The 26,089-nt window shown below is 41.7% G+C and overlaps 1 protein-coding gene across 1 annotated transcript in view; it reads left to right on the top strand.

Moving 5' to 3' along the window:
- The window catches only part of PODNL1 (podocan like 1), a 906,607-nt gene that overhangs the window by 851,369 nt on the left and 29,149 nt on the right, over positions 1–26,089 (top strand). The window contains exon 10 of the mRNA XM_044057733.1: positions 13,917–14,065. Within this exon, the coding sequence (XP_043913668.1) occupies positions 13,917–14,065 (149 nt within the window). The remainder of the gene's footprint in view (positions 1–13,916; positions 14,066–26,089) is intronic.

Genomic DNA, 26,089 nt, shown 5'->3' with positions numbered 1-26,089 from the left:
TAGGTTTAGTAGTAGCACAGTGCCACAATAGTACCATTTAATAGGTTTAGTAGTGGCACAGTGCCACAATAGTACCATTTAATAGGTTTAGTAATAGCACAGTGGCACAATAGTACCATTTAATAGGTTTAGTAGTAGCACAGTGCCACAATAGTACCATTTAATAGGTTTAGCAATAGCACAGTGGCACAATAGTACCATTTAATAGGTTTAGTAATAGCACAGTGGCACAATAGTACCATTTAATAGGTTTAGTAGTAGCACAGTGCCACAATAGTACCATTTAATAGGTTTAGTAGTAGCACAGTGCCACAATAGTACCATTTAATAGGTTTAGTAATAGCACAGTGGCACAATAGTACCATTTAATAGGTTTAGTAGTAGCACAGTGCCACAATAGTACCATTTAATAGGTTTGGCAATAGCACAGTGGCACTACAGTACCATTTAATAGGTTTAGTAATAGCACAGTGGCACAATAGTACCATTTAATAGGTTTAGTAATAGTACAGTGCCACAATAGTACCATTTAATAGGTTTAGTAATAGTACAGTGCCATAATAGTACCATTTCATAGGTTTAGTAGTAGAACAGTGGCACAATAATGCCAGTTAATAGGTTTAGTAGTAGCACAGTGGCACGATAGTACCATTTAATAAGTTTAGTAATAGCACAGTGGCACAATAGTACCATTTAATAGGTTTAGTAGTAGCACAGTGGCACAATAGTACCATTTAATAGGTTTAGTAGTAGCACAGTGGCACAATAGTACCATTTAATAGGTTTAGTAGAAGCACGGTGGCACAATAGTACTGTTTAATAGATTTAGTAATAGCACAGTGGCACAAAGGTCAGCCTTACAGCATCCCATTTCCTAGCGTTAACAATTTTTTTACAGGTGCAGTAGCACTGTTATTAATGGTATACGATTTTGCTATCTCCTTTTTTCTATAACATTTAAAACAAAAAAACTCAGTAACATTGTTTTCTTGTTTACAGGCAAAGAAACATGCTTAGGTGAGGTCTTATTATTATACTATGGTACATGCAAGTCTGATTTAGGTTTACAAGTTCAGTTATCAGCAATTGTTCTACTAAAACAGGCAACTGTTCACAAGACTTAGGGTAATCTTGGCATCCCAATTTTCTGAGGTTGCTGGGGAGTGCCCTTTTAAAATTATCTGCAGTCAGTATTTCTAGAATTTTATTTACATTGTTTATATGAAATTATAGCCACACATTCAACATGTGCATTAAATTAGCCATCAGTGGCCTTACTTGTATGTTTATACTAAATGTCCAGTTGTGAAATTTAAGTGATTGTGCCCCATATTAAGCCCCAGCCTTAGCCAGAATTTCCTGTTTCAGTTTCTGATAGTTGCATGCATCAGCACCCTCAAGGTGTACGTATGGTTTTATTGAACCCCTGGCTAGATATGAGAACAGTATCTTCACTCATTCAGATTGGCATATCTTGCAGGTGCTATAAAATAAGTTTCCAAGCTATATTCTATTCCTATTTTTCAGAGCTGTACTGTTTTGGAGATTCACAGCACAATGTATATAGTGGATATTTGTTGCTGGAAGTTGAGTGGTGTTGATCAGTGGCTATCTTCTTTCTAAGGGATTGAACATGTGTTGGCCAGTGGTTGAACGTATCCCTTGTAGACAGTTCAGTAAATCATCCTCATATTTTTCTGTTTGAACAGAACAATCAGCTATAGTTTCAGTACTCACAACTTGTTACTTTCACAGAAACTTTTCACCAACAGAAAATGTCTTCTCATAGCACCCCTTCTCATCATCGTGAGGGCACCTCCTTCTACCAGAACAAATCCGCGTATGGGCACAATGGATTTTAACAGTTTTGTAAACCAGCCCTTTTTACTGCTAGAAGGATCACTTTGCCAGAACAATTTCCCATAGGGGTACATGGAGGGGTATATTTTATCAACTTAGTGTTCAAGAACTCTTCCTTTTTATCTGCTTCTCATACAGCTTACTTTGCTGAAGTTTCACATACGTGAAGAGAAGCCAGCAATCAAGGTCAGTAGTTACCACTTGAAGAGGTAGTATTTCATTCAGGAAGGCTTGCATTTCTTTCTGGATGGGGGAGGATAACTCACACAGAGGACTTCCTTTTAACTAACTTGGAGCTTATAACTTTTCTTATACCTGCATTCTTTACTAATGTGCCTACTTTGCACTGAAAGAGTGCTTAACTAAATGGGTCAAACACAATACATCACTTATGAAACCTTATGTTGCCACATATGGTCACTACTAAACATTGTAAAAGTACACCTCTTATACAGAGATGTGGTATTAAGAACTGCAAGATTTACCTTTCTATATGAATTATTTTAGCTTGCATATTTTCTCTTTATTAATTGTTTATCCCAACTGGCCTGGGTCATGACTAAAAGGGTCATTAAAACAGTACACTCATTCAGTTAATAAACAAAATATAGCAGCAGGTTAATAGTGAGAAAGTCTTTTCCTTAGCACATCTTAACTCCAGATTTCTCCTTGCACATATTTTTATTCTAGCCGTCAGTGTGTCTTTGTTATATCTGTCCTGCTTACCAACACATCTCTTACTCCGAGGAACTGGAAGCTTGAATACAGCTGTTCTTTATTTTCCTCTTGCATGCAACAGAAAAAATAATGTCACTGTTAGAAGAATATATAACAGGGAGCAGATCATCAAAAATACAGATAAAACCCACTAAATATAACAAAAATGAAGAATAAATAGAAGAATTGAAAGAAACAGTACAGAACTCTAATCTAGAGGATATGAAATGGGCTGAAGCCAGAGAAATTGAGACAAATTTAAGAAAAGCTCCTAAATGAAAAACCCTAGGCCCAGATGCATTACTTAACTTCTGGCTAAAAGCATTATCTTTTTATTTATTTTATTAATTTATTTTACATTTGTTGACCGGGATTGTCCGACTGAGCTGAAGAGCCCTTTTTCAGCAGAGGCCCAGGGAGAAAAGCTCCAACATATTAAACAATTTTCATTATAAATTAGCATTAAACAGCAATGTTACTGGATTATTACAAGGCATTAAGTAGCAATACAATGTTACACAGTGTCAATCAGGAGTATAGCAAAACTATTTTGAGATGTATAAAAAGAAATATGTCATTAAGATGAATATAGTTTTGGGGGTAAGTGGTTACAAATCCAGCTTTATCATAATGAATTTGCATGAAGGCAAGACAATTACAATAGCATGTTTCTCTGAGGCAATTTTCTTAATAGATTTTAGAAGACAGTAGAAAGAGTTGTCAAGGAAGACTAGAGAGAGCTAGTGAGAAGAGTGAGTTAAGGGCAGAAAGTAGATTAAGGTATGAGAAGTAGGGGATGTTAAGGAGGGAGAGTGCAGTGGCAGGACCAGTGACTTTTAAAGTGCTCTTTGGTGGCTGTCTTAAATTGTTTAGGATGTGTAAGGGTCCTGATTTCTAGTGGGAGCCTATTCCAGGCAGTAGTGGGGTGATAGCTGTACATGTTGTGTCTAACTTTAGACTTGGGTTTGTAGATTTGTAGTAGGGCTTGGTTAGAGCTTCGTAGAGGTCTGCAGGGAGAATAATGGGAGATGAGAGGGGATAGTGCTGGGCAGTAGGAAGGCTGGGGTAGGATAGAATGGATGATCTGGAGCTGAGAGAGAAGAAGCTGGTGGGGTAATTAAAGCCGGTTTAGGTGTTTTAGAGAGAGACAGTGATGGGATCTGTAGGTTTGTTGGGCAGCAAATCTAGCTACCTTGTTGTAGGTAGATTCGTGTTTGGTCAGGAGTTACGATTTGTGAGAATTTGAGAATTGTACATTAGACTGGGTAGAAGGTAGGTAAGAGAGAGAGTAATCTTGGCTTCAAAGGTAAGGAATTTCTTGTTATGGTAAAGGAGCCCTAGTTTTGAATGTGTCTTTTTGATGGTTATTAATATGCAAGTCAAATTTAAGCTGATCATCAATGTTTACGTCTAAGAGCTTAGTGCTGGATTCTACCTGAATGGGAGTGTTGTTAAGGGACTGTATGGAGAAGGAGGGTTTAATATTGTTGAACTATTTAGGTAGAAAGAGTAACAGCTTTGTTTTTTAGGGTTAAGGATGAGCTGGTTGTTGGAGAGTCATGTTTCAACTAAGTTAAAAGATGCCTGAGTAGATGAGAAGAGCTTAGAGAGAGAGTTGGCTGTGGGGATGACTGTAGAGTCATCTGCGTATTGCACTAAAGATGACTGAGGACAGGAGGTATAGAGCTGATTAGTAAAGATATTAAAAAGTAAAGGCCCTAGGACAGATCCTTGAGGTACACCCATTTTTACAGGGAGAGGAGGGAAGAGTGCAAAGTGCTATCCCATCTCACTAATTGAGATCTATCAATGAGGTAGCTGGAGAACCATGCAACAGTATCAGAGGAGAAGTTGAGGTTATGCAGTTTGTGCAGCAAAAGAGAGTGTGAGACAGTGTTGAAAGCTTTTGAGAGGTCCAAGAATAGGCAAGAAATATGTTTATGGTCGTCCATAGCTATAGAGACAGTGTTGAGGAAGGATAACAGAGCTGTAGTGGTGCTATGTTTGGGTCTCAAGCAATGTTGAGTGGGTGTAAGCAGATTGTCCTGTATTAGATACTGCATAACTTGTGTATGAATACATTTTGTAGTACTTTAGAGAGAGAGAGGAGAGGATAGTGATAGGTCTAAAGTTGGAGATATCAGAGGAGTTCCCTCCTTTGTGTATAGGTAGAGTGTAGCATTGTTTCCAGATAGAAGGGACTTCAGATTCAGAGATAGAGTGATTAATTAGGATAGATACATGGTGAGCAAGAGAGTCAGCTGCTAGTAGAAGAAAAGTGAAAGAAATATTGTCAGCTTATGCTGAGTATGGTTTTAATTTGAAGAGTAGAGTTTTGATGTAGCTAGTAGGTACAGGTTTGAGGGAGAAGGTATTTGAGGAGATAGTATTAGGAGTAGGTTCAGAAAAGTTGGAGATGTTAGTAGTAGAGGTGTTTGGGTTAGGGTTCAGTAGCTTAGAGATTGAATTGGTAAAATAGGTATTGAAGATAGTGGCAGTTTCTTTAGATGTCTTGTCTGGGCATGGATTGGGGGAGCTAAGATTACCAGGATGTAATATTTAGTTAACAGAGTTTCAGAATGTTTTAGGATTACATTTTAGAGCTGTGGGAGGTTAGTTATTGAAGTCCTTTTTATCTTTGTTTATGCATTTTTGTCAGATTTCTGAGTTCTTTATATTTTTGAAAGTCTGCAGGGAGCTTAGTTTGTGACCATTTTTTCAATAATTTGTCTCTAGTTATCATAAGGGTATAGGTGGCTTTTGAAAGCCATGGAGATATGGTGGACTTAATTTGGCCTTTGCAAGGGGGAGCAAGTGAGTCTAAGATGCTAAGGAAGGTGAAGTTGAAAGCTAGGACTGCTTCTTCTAGTGGGAGTTGGGTAAGGAATTTCCAGTTTACTTTAGAGAGGAGGGTATTAAAGGTTTCTGGATGGAAGTTAGAGAGTTTGTGACAAGTGATAACTCTAGGAGGTTTTGAAAAGTGGTGAGTGAACCTAAACACTTTTATAGGAGAGTGACTGCTCAGGGTGTTTGGTAGGTTTTCAGGGTTATGATATTTGGAAGGATTAGATACAAGTACCCAGTCAATAGGAGTACTAGATGTGTGAGTTGTTTGTATGAGTAGGTTGGGAGATTAGCTGAATAAAGCCATATAAATTAATATGAGTATTAGAGTTTGGATTACTGAGTTAACCAGTTAATGTCTACATCCCTAAGGAGGATAGTTTCATTGAGGATGTGTTGAGAAAATTATGAAAGAATATTTTCGAGCAGAGGAATGTTGTCTCCTGGAGGAATATAGATGGCTGCTACTGTGATAGTGGTGTGGTCATTGATTTTAAGGTTAGCTGTAAGTAGTTCAGCAGGAGAAAAGGATGGGATAGATTTCATAATACTTGTAATGGTGAGATGATTGGAGTAGAGGATAGCTACGCCACCCCCTTTTTTGTTTTGGCAATCTATGTGGAGTATATTATAACCAGGGGAGAGAATGTCTTTATCAGAGGTTTGGGATTTTAGCCAAGTCTCTGTTAGGGTGATGACATCAGGGGTGTGGAAGGCTATCCAGGCATGGATTTCACTAACTTTGTTTAGATTACTATGGGCATTCATAGAGTAAAAGGAAATATGTTTGTTTGGAGAGGATGAGTTTATTAAGTTTGGAGAGTTAGTTATGCATGGTGGCATCATTGATGGACACAGGATTTGGATGTATGACTCCTGATAGAAGCAGGGCTACATGAAGGTGGTAAAGTTTGAATTTAAGTGGGTTGTAAGTCAATTACTTAGTCTTGGTTTTAGATGCTAGAGAGTGAGGGGGAGGAAGTTTGATTTTAGGCAGAGGGATGTCCATGGAAACTATAGAGGAGGAGATTGTAATAGAGTACTGCAGAGATGAGACGCAGTTAGTATGGGGATTAGTGGGATCTCTATGGACAGGTGGTAATGAAGTAGTACAAGATGTCAGATAGAGGAGGAGATTGTAATAGAGTACTGCAGAGATGAGACGCAGTTAGCATGGGGATTAGTGGGATCTATGGACAGGTGGTAATGGAGTAGTACAAGATGTAAGATAGCGGAGGAGAAGTAATGGAGGCAAGAGGAGAATAGAGTGTGTTGCAATAGCCATGGCCTGAGGTGGGAAGTAGGATTGGGATGGAGTGAGGAGTGGATAAGGGACAAGGAAAAGTAAGCTGTTGGACCTGTTAGAGTAAAGATTTATCCTTGAGTAAGAATTATTTGTATGTTCATTTTAAAGAGACACAAACTTGGTTAACAGGAAAATCAATACCCGTTAAGAGGGTGGCTTAATGGTTAAGGTGTTTGCCTTGCAAACACAAGGTGCAGGGTTTGAGCCTCATGAGGGATACTTGGCTAGGCTTACAATAGCTCGCAAGGGCAGTTAGCTTAGTATTACTCTATCAATCTATCTATCAAGAGTGAATCTGCAAGCCGTTCTAATAACTAGACCAATAACTCACCTTCCAACAATATGCAAACTACATACTGGAATTGATACATGCTGAGTTTATAGTCATTTAGGGAAAAAAAACTCAGTCATGGCAATAGAACAAAAAGCTAATAAAAGAAAGCCACATGCAACAAAGGGTCATTTGTCGTTGGAAAGAAATTAAAGGAGAAATGTAAAAAGGGGAAGAATCTAAGTATGGCATGGCTAGATTACAAGAAAGTATTTGACAGCAACCCACATTCATGGATAAAGGAGTGCTTACAGATGTATATAATACATCCCATATTGATCAAATACATTACACTGACCATGAAACAATAGCATATCACTTTGCAATTCAGACATGACAAATGACAAATTATTATTCTAGGGTCAGTCCAAGGTGATTTCTTGTCTCCTCTGTTGTTTTGTTTTGCCTCTGGCCATTAAGCCTTTTACTTAACAAATCAGGCTATAGTTAGTTTGGCTCCCAGAAAACAACCTTGTCTAAAGATTTCTCTTCTTCTTTTTGAGAATGACTTCAAACTCTATAGTTCATCAGATGTGAAGTTGAACGCACAACTACAAATAGTTAAAACTTTCTCAAATTATATAGGAATGACATTTGGCCTTGATAAATATGCAAAGACAACATTTAAAACAGGAAAACTACAGCACCAGGAAAATATTATCCTGGGACAGGAATGTAGTGTAAAGGAACTTGAGCAGGAGGGAGTGTATACATATTTGGGAATTGATGACGGATTGTCTATAAAACATGAATAAATCTGAATAAACTCAGTAAGGAGTACTTCAGAAGACAAAAACTAATATTGAAAACAGCCTTGACATCTAGGAATAAAGTAAAAAATGTGTATAATCAACAAGTGGATAAAATGTTTTTTGTTACAACATATGGAACATATACAGAGAAATTAGTAGAAATTGTTATGTTTTATTGGACACATTTGTTACAAGATCCATGCTTGGGTGAATTGTTACCTCAAAAACCTATGGTGTCTTATAGACGTGGAAAAAGTATTAAAGATATGCTAGTTCATGCTTATTTTATTTTTTCTGCTGCCAGTCTAACTAAATGTATTTCTGATTATGGTTTTAAAGCATGTGGTCATTGTAGTATATGTAACCAAACAGTAAATTCTTTTGACTGTATAAATGGAAAGAAATTTAATGTGAATGGTAATTTTAGTTGTAACACAGAGGGTATTGTATATGTACTCAAATGTGAATGCAATTTATTTTACATAGGTGAATCAAAAAGAAGTTTTCAAGTCAGGTTCTTAGAACATCTGAGAAATATTAAAAATAAAAAGGTAGAAAGCCCTTTAGGCTTTCATTTTAAAAAATATCATAACAGTGATGGTAAAAATTTAACAGGCACAATTTTGGAAAAAGTACATTGTGTGAAAGGTATGTGCTTAAAGAATAAACTACAATGGAAAGAAGCACTGTTTATTTTAAAATTTGACACTTTACACCCTAAGGGGTTAAATAGAGAGCTTGATTGGAAATGGCTGCTGTAATTAAGTGTTTTTTAAATTGTTTTATTAGAATAGTTTTTTTACTATATAAAGGAATGAGAAATGGGTTTTGTTATACTCTGTTAAAAGGCTTATGCCGAGGCACTGGAGAACATCAGTTGTTGGTACTATAAAATAAATTCTTTGGATATACTGGCTGAGTCGTTTCCTGGACTATTTTTCCTTCTTGGTGGTTTAATATAGTTAGTTTGGCTCCCAGAAAACAACCTTGTCTAAAGATTCCTCTTCTTCTTTTTGAGAATGACTTCAAACTCTACAGTTCATCAGATGTGAAGTTGAACGCACAACTACAAATAGTTAAAACTTTCTCAAATTATATAGGAATGACATTTGGCCTTGATAAATATGCAAAGGCAACATTTAAAACAGGAAAACTACAGCACCAGGAAAATATCATCCTGGGACAGGAATGTGGTGTAAAGGAACTTGAGCAGGAGGGAGTGTATACATATTTGGGAATTGATGACGGATTGTCTATAAAACATGAATAAATCTGAATAAACTCAGTAAGGAGTACTTCAGAAGACGAAAACTAATATTGGAAACAGCCTTGACATCTAGGAATAAAGTCTAAGCTATAAATTCATTTGTTCTTCCTGTTCTAATTTACATTTTGGGATGATTGACTGGACCCAAAAATTATTGGATCGATTTGACATAAACACAAGAAAAACATTTCATGCTTATCAGATGATATATAAAACGTCAGTGTATATCAGGATTATGGGCTTCCTTGAAATTGATTACATGTATAGATCTGCAATCGGAGGACTACATACACATGTGCTGAACTCATCAGAACAAAACATAGTGAAAGTTTTAAAACATGAGGGGAAGAAGTCTAAGATGACATATTTGCTTAGTTTAGCAGAAGCATTTCGGAGTCAAGTGGGAATGGAGAGCAAACCAGTAGCAGACAAAAATCAGACAGCAAATGAATATGCTAAAAACAACAGAAAGAAAAATAAACAAAGGGATCCAATGAGAAGGATAGAAATGTGGAAAGCCATAAATATAGGGGCAAAAGGACAAAGATCTCCTGCAACAAGCACATATAGGGGCACGGACAAAGATCTCCTGCAACAAGCACATGGTGACCAAAATATGACATATGAATGGTTATGGAAAGCTGAATGAAAACAAATAATGAAAGGCTAAGAATGGGGACCCAGGGCACTGGATTAAGTACATGTGGGTTTACAAAATCCATTGAAAAGGTGTGAGAAACAGAAAAATGCAGGTTCTGTAAAACAAACAACAGAAAACAGTGTCACAGAGGGTTATATACTGAATGGCACAATAATGTGTTAAGACTGTTGTATTGGGGATTGTGCAAATGCTAAAGCAGTTGAGAACCATTAGAAACACGCACCACAAAGAATTATAGAAAATGATGAAGTGTCTATCACATGGGATCACCCATTACCAACAGTCAAAAAAATTGATGCAAGAAAACCAGATATACTAGTTCAAAAAACAAAAAGACAAAATTACTACACCTGTCTATTACAAAGTCTCACATACAGAGAAACACAAAGTCATAAGATACCAGGATTTGCAGGCATAAATGAGGCAGCAATGTAAAAGAGAGATATCCAGACAGTTCTAATAGTAGAAGGAGCAATGGGTCTAATAAAAAATAATTTACAGTCATACTTCGATATGCTACCAATACATGTAACTCTGTATGAGGCCATTCTGGACACATAAGGTACTGAGAAGAGCACTCCTGGCTAGCATCAGACGCTAAAACAATATGTATTTCACAAACTCTAATTGTACCCTTACGTAGGAATGGAGTCCATTCCCATCATGGCTTTAAAAAACCCAACAGACTTGAAGAAATTAAACCAAGGGACTGGAAGCCTGAATAAAACTGTTCTTTTTTTGTGCATGTGACAGAAAATAATAATATGCCACCATGGGCTAATAGTGATAGTCCCCTCCTCCTTATTTTGGTTGGTAATCTGTCATTTACTCTTGTCCATTACCTGTGGTATGCAGACACTTCCATCACCCCTACTGGACAATGGCCACCATGTCATCCTTAACCCTACTGAGCTGACCCAACTTTCCGACAGTACAATGTGTTTCTAAACCAAACCCATGTTACTGACCGTAACCATGGAACTGTGACTTCTACGTGAAAGGGAGTCTAAGATCAGGTACCTGTGTGACAACTGCAAAAAATGACCTTATAAAAAAAAAAAGAGAGCGCAATAGTCCACAGCTAGAACAGCTGGTCCAACAAACACTAGAAGTGCAGTGGAAAGGTTTAGCCTCAGCCTTACACCAGCTTTGTTCATTTTTCCATCTTCATGTCAGTGCTTGTGTTTAGCACCATGTATGTCTTAGCATGTGAAGGACTGGATATCAACATATGAAAAGTTTTTATTTCCTGCCAATCATTTTGTGTGCAGATGACCTTCAATTCTGAAAGATCCTTTTGGGGCCTTTGGGCAGTACTGCAGATTGGTTTAATGAACTGCCAGTCTCTCTGGGGAGCAGACAGTAGCAGCGCCACCAGGGCAAATGGTGCAGGTGTTTAGGGCACTATCAGAGATCATGAAGTGACCATTTGCCAGCGACACAGTCAGCACCTGCAGAACTAGGCCCGATTCTGAAGGACGCAGACAGGAAAAGACAGATGGGAAGGAGACAAGAAAAAAAAACTGCTAACGTGGGTGACACAAGTCACTTAAAGAAAACAAAAATATGTCTATATGTACATCCAGTAAGAAAGAATGATAGAGAAGCTGAAAACTGTTTTATAGCTGTACAATAGCTGGTGTAATACCAGGGCAGGGAATAAAGCAGCTTGGTAGGATTAGCAAATATGTTAAGTACTTTTTTTTACTTAAATATTTTTAAGTGCCTGGAAAAGCCACTGCTACAAAGCAAAGCAAAATAAAAGGAGATATCAAATAGGGACTGTATGAGAATACATATTAACGTTGACCATCGCGTGTCTACGGTAGTGACAAAATCATTCTATGTTGTGCAACTTATAAATAAAAGAATTGCATCTAGGTTCAAGGAGGACATTGTCCAAATGTATCCAGCACTCATCAAGACCTATCATTAAGTACCATGCCCCTTTTTCATGTACCTAACCAGGTACAGTCAACAAATGGAACATCTGCAGAGGTTCCTCACTAAACGAAAATGGTGTAAATAAATGTCCTATGCAGACCGGCTCAAGGCACTGTCCTTGCAGTCTGTCTCCTACAGCCTGTTAAGGGGAGATCTGTGTCTGGCATAGAAGCATCTTTGGACTCCACTCTAATGGACCTCCAGCATATCTACAAAACAAATAGCATCAGAATTACTCGTTTTAAAGACTTAAACATTGCTGATGATTTAAATAGGACCTGATGGAAAGACGGGTATGTATCCCACAGACTAGCCCTTCTCTGGAACATGCTCCCCATCTATGTGAAGCAGAGTTCTTCCCTAACCCAATTCAAGTATAACTTAAGACATTTGGATGGGGAACAGGAAATGTATCCATGGTTTGACACCTATGTCTCTAATGGACACAGGCAGCCTGTAAATGGTTCATCTCCCAGGCCCCTGGTTACACTACCAATGGTACCAGACCTTGTCACAGATTTTGGATGCATGACAAGGCTTAAAAGGTCACAGTGGTCATTACCCTAGTATACACCTATGAACCTATATTTTAATTGTAAATGTTTTTTTAACTGAGCAAAAAGAAAGGGGTATCACTGAGGCAAATTTGAAATGAACAGGAATAATCATACAGGAGCCATATAGGGAAAGTAAGTAAGAAAACCTTTTCTGTGCTCACATATTAATATTTTATTTTTCCTTTGTTGACTGGGTAAGTCAATTGATCTGTGGACCCTTAGCCACAACAATTTGTTACAGAGATAATTAAATGACTATTATATAGATAATTCTGAAAGTAATGCAGAATTAGTTTACATCTTATAAACTATTACTTAGATAATCTTGATATGGTTGTGAAAGTTTATATCTCATATAGGTTATACATAGTACAAAGAGCTACAAGAAAAAATATTGTTTTACAGAGTTGCACAGACTGAATATTTCATGTAATGTACATTGCTAGAAGTTGCAGGGAGTAATATGGTTCCACTATGAAAACCAACTTCTGAAAGCCAACGCTTCAACATTTGGGGAATAAATCCTCGAAAACTAAGAGGGGAAAACAGCTTTTACTTGTTTATTTATTTTTTTCTTTTTTGCATGGGGCAAGACACTCTCCCTCCAACTTATGTATACACCAACTCTGAGGTTTCGCCAACACGAAGGGAGAAATCTCTCTAGAAAGTGAATTATTGTCAGAGCACAATTACTACTCACTCTGGCAATGATTTCCCATGGAAAAAAGCATTCAGCCTTATGTTGTTTATCTGTTTTTTTTTTCCCTGCAAGCTAGCAAAGCTCAGTGAATTTCTCCTAGAGACAGTGTACGGAAGCCGAATAATACAGATTTTCATATATGTTCATAACATGTTTCTATGTACACAGTTATTAATAGTTTTGCTGTAATGTACACAGTAAGGTAGAAAAGTTATAGAACAGGGAATGCTTTATATGATGCTTGTAAAGAAGCTGAGAAGTGGGACGGTAGAGTCTATATTAGCCTATAGAATGGACTAAATAACGAAAGCTATTTAGTCGATCCGATACTGTCGAAATGGCAAAATAGCGATGACACAGAACATCAAATTTTTTCCCAGGGAAAAAAATTTGGTGGACCATCTTCGGGACATTGCCATTTCCTCCACTATGGTGCAATCTCGGAGTTGGTATATTTAAGTAGGGGGGTGTGGGGGGCGAAGCCCCCCCCTTATCTTTGTGTTTAAGTGTTTTTATTTTTTTATTTTTTTTGCGGAGCAGCGAATATTTTCCCTGGGAAAAAAATTTACTGTTTTCTGTGTGCGATATTTTGTGATTTAGACATTATTGGTACGATGAAATAGCGTGCACTATTTTAATCATGCGATAATGTAATACAGACGTGGGATGGCATAAATCTTGGAGGATATGGTTTTTTTTTTGTCTTAAATATTTTTGAAGTACCAGTTAGATTCAGTTTATTCAGAGGTTATCTATAACTTCCTATTTTAATTTACATATTTGCAAAGACTGAACAATCATCTGGGCAGTTCTAGACCTGTTGAATGCATAGATGAGTTGGTAATTTTCAGAAGCTATGCACATATTTATTTTTGCAAAGTAGTGGACATCTATAGTCACTGATGAGTTTATTTTAGAACAAGACAAGTAGTACTATAAAGAAATATCCCAAATAAAATATTTTTTTTCTTGTACAGCTTCTAGACATGGGCAGTAATGAGTTAAGTTACATTCCCTCTGATCTACCGGAGTCTCTAGAGCTCCTGTACCTTCAGGACAACAAGATCGGCACTGTTTCAGCTGAATCCTTCATTACAACTCCAAATATAAAAGTCATATTTCTGAGGTAAGTTTTTAAAGGCTCGGGGGTTAACTTCACAGGCTACATGGAGGGTATCAGACTTTACAGTTTCACAGCCTAAGTAAATTACTTGTAACAGCTATTATGAACTGTATTAGCTTTAACAGAATTTCCTCAGCATGAACACCCTACAGCATAAAGCAACCATCTTCATTTCTGCTTTACAGGCCACAGTGATATATTACTGACAATGAAACACAGAGGTTTATTTACTTACTATATGACACAAAGTAGGATTATAAAGCCATGGAGACATTTTTTCACAATAATAATCGCCTTTACAAACCAAGAGACAATGTGTAAGGCAAGGATACCCAAGCCCACCAGTAACCTTTCCTTTTACACATGCTCCTGCCTCACTAAGTAGAATGGTTACCAGGACAACAGTAACCTGTGACAACCAGGACTGGATACTCCAGAATAAGTTAGTTTGAGTTGGAAAAGTGCGGGGGTAGTGTCTTAGAATTAAGCCATTACAATACTCATGCATGTGAGAAAAATGACAGCTCTTTCCTGTGTGATGGTACCCAACTGAAAGCTCCATCCCACATCATTCAGTTTATGTTGCTGCTGTCAGGAATATCCCAAACACTACTCTGCACACAGATATTGCACCAAATATTAATTACTGTGCTGTTATCATGAAGCACCACAACTCTGCACACAGATGTTACCCCAACCAGAACTCTGCACACATCTGTCACCCCAAAGCACCACTACTCTGCACACAACTGTTACATCAGCAAGAACTCTGCACACAGCTGTCACCCCAAGGCACCACCGCTTTGCACACAGCTGTTACCCCAAAGCACCACTAAGGTGTGTACAGCTGTTACCCCCAACCAGACCTCTACACACAGCTGTTACCCCAAAGCACTACTACTGTGCACACAGCTGTAACCACAAAGCATCATTATTGTCCACACAGCTGCTACACTAAAACAGTACTACTGTGCACACAGCTATTATGCTAAAGCACCACTGCTGTGCACACAGCTGTCACCCCAAAGCATCTTTACTATGCACACAGCTGCTATACTGAAGCACTACTACTATGCACACAGCTGTTACCCTGAAGCACCACTACTGTGCACACAGTTGTCAACCTTAAGCACCCCTACTCCATACACAAATGTTATCCCAAACACAACTCTGCACACAGCTGTTACCTCAAAGTATCACTACTGTGCATACAGCTGCTACACTGAAGCACTACTACTGTGCACACAACTGTCACCCCAAAGTACTATTCCTGTGCACACAGCTGTCATACCAAATCACCACCACTGTGTACAGAGGTGTTACCCCAAAGCACAAGCTCTCTGCACACAGCTATCAACCCAAAGAAGCACTGCTGCCCACACAGCTGTCACCCCAAAGCACCTCTACAGCACACACAGCTGTCACCCCAAAGCACTACTAATGTGCACACAGCTCTCACCCCAAAGCACCACTACTGTGCACACAGCTGTTACCCCAAAGTACTATTGCTGTGCACACAGCTGTCATACAAAGCACCACCACTATGTACAAAGCTGTTACCCCAAAGCACAATTACTTTGCACACAGATGTCACCCCAAAGCACCTCTATTGAGCACACAGCTGTCAGCCCAAAGCACTACTACTGTGCACACAGCTGTCACCCTGAAGCACCACTACTGTGTACACAGGTGTTACCCCAAAGCACAATTACTACACAGGTGTTACCACAAAGCACAATTACTCTGCCCACAGCTGTCACCCCAAAAACTACTACTGTACAAACAGCTGTCATACCAAAGCACTACTAGTGTGCATACAGCTGTCACCCTGAAGCACCACAGGTGTGCTGACAGCTGTCATCTTGAACCATCACTACTGTGCACACAGCTGTCACCCTAAAGCACCACTGCTGTGCACAAAGCTGTCATGCCGAAGCACTACTACTGTACATACACCCTGAAGCACTACTACTGTGCACACAGCTGTCAACCCAAAAGCACTACTACTGTGCATACAGCTGTCATCCTGAAGCACTACTACTGCGCATACAGCTGTCAGCCCAAAGTACTACTACTGTACACACAGCTGTCAGCCGAAAACACTACTACTGTGCCCACAGCTATCACCCCGAAGCACTACTACTATGCATAGAGCTGTCACCCCTAAGCACTACTACTGTGCATACAGCTGTCACCTGAAGCACTACTACTGTACACACACAGCTGTCACACCAAAGCACTACTACTGTGCATACCACTGTCACCCTGAAGCACTACTACTGTGCATACAGCTGTCACCCTGAAGCACTACTACTGTGCACACAGCTGTCACCCCAAAGCACTATTACTGTGCATACAGCTATCATTCTGAACCACTACTACTGTGCATACAACTTTCATCTTGAAATACTACTACTGTGCATACAGCTGTCATTCTGAAGCACTACTACTGTGCATACAGCTGTCTTCCTGAAGCACTATAACTGTGCATACAGCTGTCAACCCAAAACACTACTACTGTACACACAGCTGTCAGACCAAAACACTACTACTGTGTGCACACAGCTATCACCCCGAAGCACTACTACTGTCCATACAGCTGTCACCTCAAAGCACTGCTACTGTGCATACAGCTGTCAACCTGCAGCACTACTATGCATGCAGCTGTCACCCCAAAGCACTATTACTGTGCATACAGCTGTTAACCTGAAGCACTACTACTGTGCATACAGCTATCACACCAAAGCACTACTATTCTGTCTACAGCTGTCATCCTGAAGCACTACTACTGTGCATACAGCTGTCATCCTGAAGCACTACCACTCTGCACACAGCTGTCACCCCAAAGCGCTATTAATGTGCATACAGCTGTCACCCTGAAGCACCACTACTGTCCATACAGCTATCACAACAAAGCACTATTACTGTGCATACAGCTGTCATCCTAAAGCACTACTACAGTGCATACAGCTATCACACCAAAGCACTATCACTGTGCATACAACTGTCATCCTGAAGCACTACTACTGTGCATACATCTGTCACCCCAAAGTACTACTAATATACACACAGCTGTCAGCACAAAACACTACTACTGTGCATACAGCTGTCACCCCAAAATACTACTACTGTACACACAGCTGTCAGCCCAAAACACTACTACTGTGAATACAGCTGTCACCTCAAAGCACTACTACTGTGCATACAGCTGTCACCCTGAAGCACCACTACTGTACAGACAGTTGTCAACCTGAAGCACAGCTACTCCATACACAGCTGTTATCCTAAACACAACTCTGCACACATCTGTTACCTCAAAATACCACTACTGTGCATACAGCTGTCACCGCAAAGCACCACTACTATGACTACAGCTGGCATCTGGAAACACTACTACAGTGTATACAGCTGTCATCCTGAAGCACTACTACTCTGTACACAGCTGTCACCCCAAAGCACTATTACTGTGCATACAGATGTCATCCTGAAGTACTACTACTGTCCATACAGCTATCACACCAAAGCACTATTACTGTGCATACAGCTGTCCTCCTGAAGCACTACTACAGTGCATACAGCTATCACACCAAAGCACTACTACTGTGCATATAGCTGTCATCCTAAAGCACTACTACTGTGCATACATCTGTCACCCCAAAGTACTACTAATGTACACACAGCTGTCAGCCCAAAACACTACTACTGTGCATACAGCTGTCACCCCAAAGTACCACTAATGTACACAGAGCTGTCAGCCCAAAACACTACTACTGTGCACACAGCTAACACCCCAAAGAACTACTACTGTGCACACAGTTGTCAACCTGAAGAATGGCTACTACATACACAGCTGTTATCCCAAACACAACTCTGCACACAGCTGTTACCCCAAAGTACCACTACTGTGCATACAGCTGTCACTCTGAAGCAGCACTACTCTATACACAGCTATTACCCCAACCACTACTCTGCACACAACTATCACCCAAATCATCATTACTGTGCACACAGTTGCTTCACAGAAGTACTACTACTGTGCACACAACTGTCACCCCAAAGTACTATTGCTGTGCACACAGCTGTCATATCAAAGCACCATCACTGTGTACACAGGTGTTACCCCAAAGCACAACCACTCTGCACACAGCTATGACCCCAAAGCAAACTGCTATGCACACAGCTGTCACCCCAAAGAACCTCTACATTGCACACAGCTGTCTTCCCAAAACAATACTACTGTGTACCCAGCTCTCACTCCAAAGTACTATTGCTGTGCACACAGCTGTCATACCAAAGCACCACCACAATGTACAAAGGTGTTACCCCAAAGCACAATTACTCTGCACACAGCTGTCACCCCAAAGCACCTCTATTGTACACATAGCTGTCAGCACAAAGCACTACTACTGTGCACACAGCTGTCATCCTGAAGGGCCACTGCTGTGTACACAAGTGTTACCCAAAAACACAATTACTCTGTACACAGTTGTCACCCCAAAGCACTACTGTTGTATACACAGCTGCCATACCAAAGTAGCACTACTGTGCATGCAGCTTTCACCTGAAGCACCACTGATGTGCAGACAGCTGTCATCCCAAACCATCACTACTATGCACACAGCTGTCACCCTGAAGCACCACGCCTTTGCACACGATTGTCACCCTGAAGCACTACTACTGTGCACACAGCAGTCACCTCAAAGCATTACTACTGTGCATGAAGCTGTCACTCAGAAGTACTACTACTGTGCACACAGCTGTCACCCCAATGCACTACAACTGTGCATACAGCTGTCACCCTGAAGCACTACTACTGTGCACACAGCTGTCATCCCAAATCACTATTACTGTCCATGCAGCTGTCATCCTGAAACACTACTACTGTGTATACAGCTGTCATCCTGAAGCACTACTACTGTGCATACAGCTGTCACCTCAAAGCACCAGTACTGCACATACAGCTGTCACCCTGAAGCACTACTACTGTGCATACAGCTGTCACCCTGAAGCACTACTACTGTGCACACAGCTGTCACCCCAAAGCACTATTACTGTGCATACAGCTGTCATCCTGAAGTACTACTACTGTGCATACAGCTATGACACCAAAGCACTATTACTGTGCATACAGCTGTCATCCTGAAGCACTACTACTGTGCATACAGCTATCACACCAACACACTACTACTGTGCATACAGCTGTCACCCCAAAGAATAACTTCTGTACAGCTCAAAACACTACTACTGTGCACACAGCTATCACTCCAAAGCACTACTACTGTGCATACATTTGTCACCTCAAAGCACCTCTATTGTATACACAGCTGTCAGCCCAAAGCACTACTACTGTGCACACAGCTGTCACCCTGAAGCACCAATGCTGTGTACACAGGTGTTACCCCAAAGCACAATTACTCTGCACATAGTTGTCACCCCAAAGTACTACTACTGTACACAAAGCTATCATACCAAGGAACTACTACTGTGCATGCAGTTGTCACCCTGAAGCACCACTGGTGTGCAGACAGCTGTCATCCTGAACCATCACTACTGTGCACACAGCTGTCACCCTGAAACAATACTACTGTGCAGACAGTTGTCACCTCAAAGCATTACTACTGTGCATACAGCTGTCACACTGAAGCACTACTACTGTGCACACAGCTGTCACCCCAAAGCACTACTACTGTGCATACAGCTGTTACCCTGAAGCACTACTACTGTGCATACAGCTGTCACCCTGAAGCACTACTACTGTGCATACAGCTGTCATCCTGAAGCACTACTACAGTGCAGACAGCTGTCAGCTCAAAGTACTGCTACTGTCCACACAGCTGTCAGCCCAAAACACTACTACTGTGCACACAGCTATCACACCAAAGCACTATTACTGTGCATGCAGCTGTCATCCTGAAGCACGACTACTGTCCACACAACTGTCACCCCAAAACAATATTACTGTGCATACAGCTGTCATCCTGATGCACTACTACTGTGCATACAGCTATCACACCAAAAACACTACTCTTCTCTATACAGCTGTCATCTTGAAGCACTACTACTGTGCATACAGCTGTCATCCTGAAGAACAACTACTGTGCACACAGCTGTCACCCCAAAGCACTATTACTGGGCATACAGCTGTCATCCTGAAGCACTACTACTGTGCAGACAGCTATCACATCAAAGCACTATTACTGTGCATTCAGTTGTCATCCTAAAGCACAACTACTGTGCATACAGCTATCACCCTGAAGCACCACTACTGTGTACACAGTTGTCAACCTGAAGAATAGCTACTACATACACAGCTGTTATCCCAAACACAACTCTGCACACAGCTGTTACCCCAAAGTACCACTACACTGCATACAGCTGCCACCCTGAAGCAGCACTACTCTATACACAGCTATTACCCCAACCACTACTCTACACACAACTATCACCCAAAGCATCAGTACTGTGCACACGGCTGCTACACGGAAGCACTACTACTGTGCACACAACTGTCACCCCAAAGTACTATTTCTGTGCACACAGCTGTCATATCAAAGCACCACCACTGTGTACACAGGTGTTACCCCAAAGCACAACCACTCTGCACACAGCTATGACCCCAAAGCAAACTGCTATGAATACAGCTGTCACCCCAAAGCACCTCTACAATACACACAGCTGTCACCCCAATGCAATACTACTGTGCACCCAGCTCTCACCCCAAAGTACTATTGCTGTGCATACAGCTGTCATACCAAAGCACCACCACAATGTACAAAGGTGTTACCCCAAAGCACAATTACTCTGCACACACCTGTCATCCCAAAGCACCTCCATTGTACACACAGCTATCAGCACAAAGCACTACTACTGTGCACACAGCTATCAACCTGAAGCACCACTGCTGTGTACACAAGTGTTACCCAAAAACACAATTACTCTGCACACAGTTGTCACCCCAAAGCACTACTACTGTATACACTGCTGCCATACCACAGTAGTACTACTGTGCATGCAGCTTTCACCTAAAGCACCACTGATGTGCAGACAGCTGTCATCCCGAACCAGCACTACTATGCACACGATTGTCACCCTGAAGCACCACTCCTTTGCACACGATTGTCACCCTGAAGCACTACTACTGTGCACACAGCTGTCACCCCAATGCACTACAACTGTGATTACAGCTGTCACCCTGAAGCACTACTACTGTGCACACAACTGTCATCCCAAACCACTGTTACTGTCCATGCAGCTGTCATCCTGAAACCCTACTACTGTGCATACAGCTGTCATCCTGAAGCACTATTACTGTACATACAGCTGTCACCTCAAAGCACTACTACTGCACGTACAGCTGTCACCCTGAAGCACTACTACTGTGCATACAGCTGTCACCCTGAAGCACTACTACTGTGCACATGGCTGTCACCCCAAAGCACTATTACTGTGCATACAGCTGTCATCCTGAAGCACTACTACTGTGAATATAGCTGTCACCCCAAAGTACCACTAATGTAGACAGAGCTGTCAGCCCAAAACACTACTACTGTGCACACGGCTATCACCCCAAAGCACTACTACTGTGCACACAGTTATCAACCTGAAGAACGGCTACTACATACACAGCTGTTATCCCAAACACAACTCTGCACACAGCTGTTACCCCAAAGTACCACTACTGTGCATACAGCTGTCAATCTGAAGCAGCACTACTCTATACACAGCTATTACCCCAACCACTAATCTACACACAACTATCACCCAAAGCATCAGTACTGTGCACACAGCTGCTACACTGAATCACTACTACTGTGCACACAACTGTCACCCCAAAGTACTATTGCTGTGCACACAGCTGTCATATCAAAGCACCACCACTGTGTACACAGGTGTTACCCCAAAGCACAACCACTCTGCACACAGCTATGACCCCGCAAAAAACTGCTATGCACACAGCTGTCACCCCAAAGAACCTTTATAATACACACAGCTGTCACCCCAAAGCAATACTACTGTGCACCTAGCTCTCACCCCAAAGTACTATTGCTGTGCACACAGCTGTCATACCAAAGCACCACCACAATGTACAAAGGTGTTACCCCAAAGTACAATTACTCTGCACATAGCTGTTACCCCAATGCACCTCTGTTGTACACACAACTGTCAGCACAAAGCACTACTACTGTGCACACAGTTGTCATCCTGAAGCACCACTGCTGTGTACACAAGTGTTACCCAAAGACACAATTACTCTGCACACAGTTGTCACCCCAAAGCACTACTATTGTATACACAGCTGCCATACCAAAGTAGTACTACTGTGCATGCAGCTTTCACCTGAAGCACCACTGATGTGCAGACAGCTGTCATCCTGAACCATCACTGCTATGCACACAGCTGTCACCCTCAAGCACTGCTCCTTTGCACATGATTGTCACCCTGAAGCACTACTACTGTGCACACAGCTGTCACCTCAATGCATTACTACTGTGCACACAGCTGTCACCCTAATGCACTACAACTGTGTATACAGTTGTCACCCTGAAGCACTACTACTGTCCACACAGCTGTCATCCTAAACCACTATCACTGTCCATGCAGCTGTCATCCTGAAACACTACTACTGTGCATACAGCTGTCATCCTGAAGCACTACTACTGTGCATACAGCTGTCAACTCAAAGCACTACTATCCATACAGCTGTCACCCTGAAGCACTACTGCAGTGTATACAGCTGTCACCTCAAAGCACTACTACTGCGCATACAGCTGTCACCATGAAGCCCTACTACTGTGCATACAGCTGTCACCCTGAAGCACTACTACTGTGCACACAGCTGTCACCCTAAAGCACGATTACTGTGCATACAGCTGTCATCATGAAGCACTACTACTGTGCATACAGCTATCACACCAAAGCACTATTACTGTGCATACAGCTGTCATCCTGAAGCACTACTACTGTGAATACAGCTGTCACCCCAAAGTACCACTAATGTACACAGAGCTGTCAGCCGAAAACACTACTACTGTGCACACAGTTATCACCCCAAAGCACTACTACTGTGCACACAGCTATCACCCTGAAGAACTACTACTCTGCATAGAGTTATCACACCAAAGTACTACTACTATACATACATTGGTCATCCTGAAGCACTACTACTGTGCATACAGCTGTCACCTCAAAGCACCTCTACTGTACACACAGCTGTCAGCCCAAAGCACTACTACTGTGCACACAGATGTCACCCTGAAGCACCACTGCTGTGTACACAGGTGTTATCCCAGAGCACGATTACTCTGCACACAGCTGTCACCCCAAAGTACTACTACTGTACACAAAGCTATCATACCAAGGCACTACTACTGTGCATGCAGTTGTCACCCCGAAGCACCACTGGTGTGCAGACAGCTGTCATCCTGAACCATCACTACTGTGCACACAGCTGTCCCCTGAAGCACCACTGCTGTGCACACAGCTGTCACCCAGAAGCACTACTACTGTGTAGACAGTTGTCACCTCAAAGCATTACTACTGTGCATACAGCTGTCACACTGAAGCACTACTACTTTGCACACAACGGTCACCCCAAAGCACTACTACTGTGCATACAGCTTGTCACCCTGAAGCACTACTACTGTGCATACAGCTGTCATCCTGAAGCACTACTACAGTGCAGACAGCTGTCAAAACAAAGTACTGCTACTTTCCACACAGCTGTCAGCCCAAAACACTACTACTGTGCACACAGCTATTGCCCCAAAGCACTACTACTGTGCAAACAGCTGTCAGCCCAAAACACTACTACTGTGCATACAGCTGTCACCCTGAATCACTACTACTATGCACACAGCTGTCACCTCAAAGAATTACTACTGTGCATACAACTGTCACCCTGAAGCATTACTACTGTGCACACAGCTGTCACTCCAATGCATTATTAATGTGCATACAGTTGTCATCCTGAAGCACTACTACTGTGCATATAGCTATCATACCATAGCACTACTACTACTCTGCATACAGCTGTCATCCTGAAGCACTACTACTGTGCATACAGCTGTCATCCTGAAGCACTACTACTCTGCACACAGCTGCACCCCAAAGCACTATTACTGTGCATACAGCTGTCATCCTGAAGCACTACTGCTGCGTATACAGCTTTCACACCAAAGCACCTCTACTGTGCACACAGTTGTCACCCTGAAGCACACTGCTGTGCAGACAGGTGTCATCCCAAAGTACTACTACTGTGCATACAGCTGTCATCCCCAAAGCACTACTACTGTGTATACAGCAGTCACCGCAAAGCAGTACTACTGTGCATACAGTTGCTACACTGAAGCAGTACTACTTTGCAGACAGCTGTCACCCTGAAGCACTATGACTGTGCATGCAGCTGTCACCCAGAAGCACCACTGCTGTGCAGACAGCTGTCCAACCAAGGCACCACTGCTTTGGTCATAGTTGTTACCTCAAAGCACCACTAAGGTGCATACAGCTGTTACCCCACCCAGAACTCTACACATAGCGGTTACCCTGAAGCACTACTACTGTGCACACAGCTGTAACCCCAAAGCATCATTATTGTGCACACAGATGCTTCACTGAAACACTACTACTGTGCACACAGCTGTTAGCCTGAAGCAGCACTGCTGTGCATACAGCTGTCATCCCAAAGCATCATTACTGTGCACACAGCTGCTACACTGAAGCACTACTAGTGTGCACACAGCTGTTACCATGAAGCACCACTTCTGTGCACACAGTTGTCAACCTGAAGCACACAAACTCCATACACAGCTGTTATCCCAAACACAACTCTGCATACAGCTGTTACTCCAAAGTACCACTACTGTGCACACAGCTGTCACCCCAAAGCAGCACTACTCTATATACAGCTGTTACCCAAAGCATCATTACTATGCACACAAATGCTACACTGAAGCACTACTACTGTGCATAGAACTGTCACCCCAATATACTATTGCTGTGCACCCAGCTGTCATACCAAAGCACCACCACTGTGTACACAGGTGTTACCCCAAAGCACAAACACTGTGTACACAGCTGTCACCCCAAAGCCCCACTGCTGTAAACACAGCTGTCACCTCAAAGCACCTCTACAGTACACACAGCTGCCACCCCAAAGCACTACAACTGTGCACACATCTGTCACTCTGAAGCACCACTGATGTGTACACAGGTGTTACCCCAAAGCACAATTACTCTGCACAGAGCTGTCAACCCAAAGCACCTCTACTGTACACACAGCTGTCACCCCAAAGTACTACTACTGTGCACACAACTGTCACCCCAAAGCACTACTACTGTGCATACAGCTGTCACCATGAAACACTACTACTGTGCATACAGTTGCTACACTGAGGCACTACTACTGTGCACACAGCTGTCACCCCACACCATCACTACTTTGCAGACAGCTATCACCCATAAACCATCACTACCGTACACACAGCTGTCACCCTGAAGCCCTACTGCTGTGCACACAGCTGTCACGTAAAAGCACTACTACTGGGCATAGAGCTGTCACCCTAAATCACTACTACTGTGCATACATCTGTCACCTCAAAGCATCATTATTGTATACACAGCTGATACACTGAAACACTACTACAGTGCACACAGTTGTCACCCTGAAGCACCACTGCTGTGCAGACAGCTGTCATCCTGAACCATCACAAGTGTGCACACACAGCTGTCACAACGAAGTACTAATACTGTGCACACAGTTGTCACCCTGAAGAACCACTGCTGTGAAAACAGTTGTCACCCCAAACCACTACTACTGTGCACACAGCTGTCATCACAAAGTACTATTACTGTGCATACAGCTGTCACCCTGAAGGACTACTGCTGTGCACACAGCTGTCATGCCAAAGCACTACTACTGTGAATACAGCTGTCACCCTGAAGCACTACTACTGTGCACACAGATGTCATCCCACAACATCATTATTGTGCACACAGCTACTACACTGAAACACTACTACTGTGCACACA

This window comes from Protopterus annectens, chromosome 15.part0 (assembly GCF_019279795.1).
Source record: "Protopterus annectens isolate FY-2018-M chromosome 15.part0, PAN1.0, whole genome shotgun sequence".
NCBI lineage: Eukaryota > Metazoa > Chordata > Ceratodontiformes > Protopteridae > Protopterus > Protopterus annectens.
Note: the sequence above shows the minus strand (reverse complement) of the source record. Positions and strands in the feature narration are given on the sequence as shown.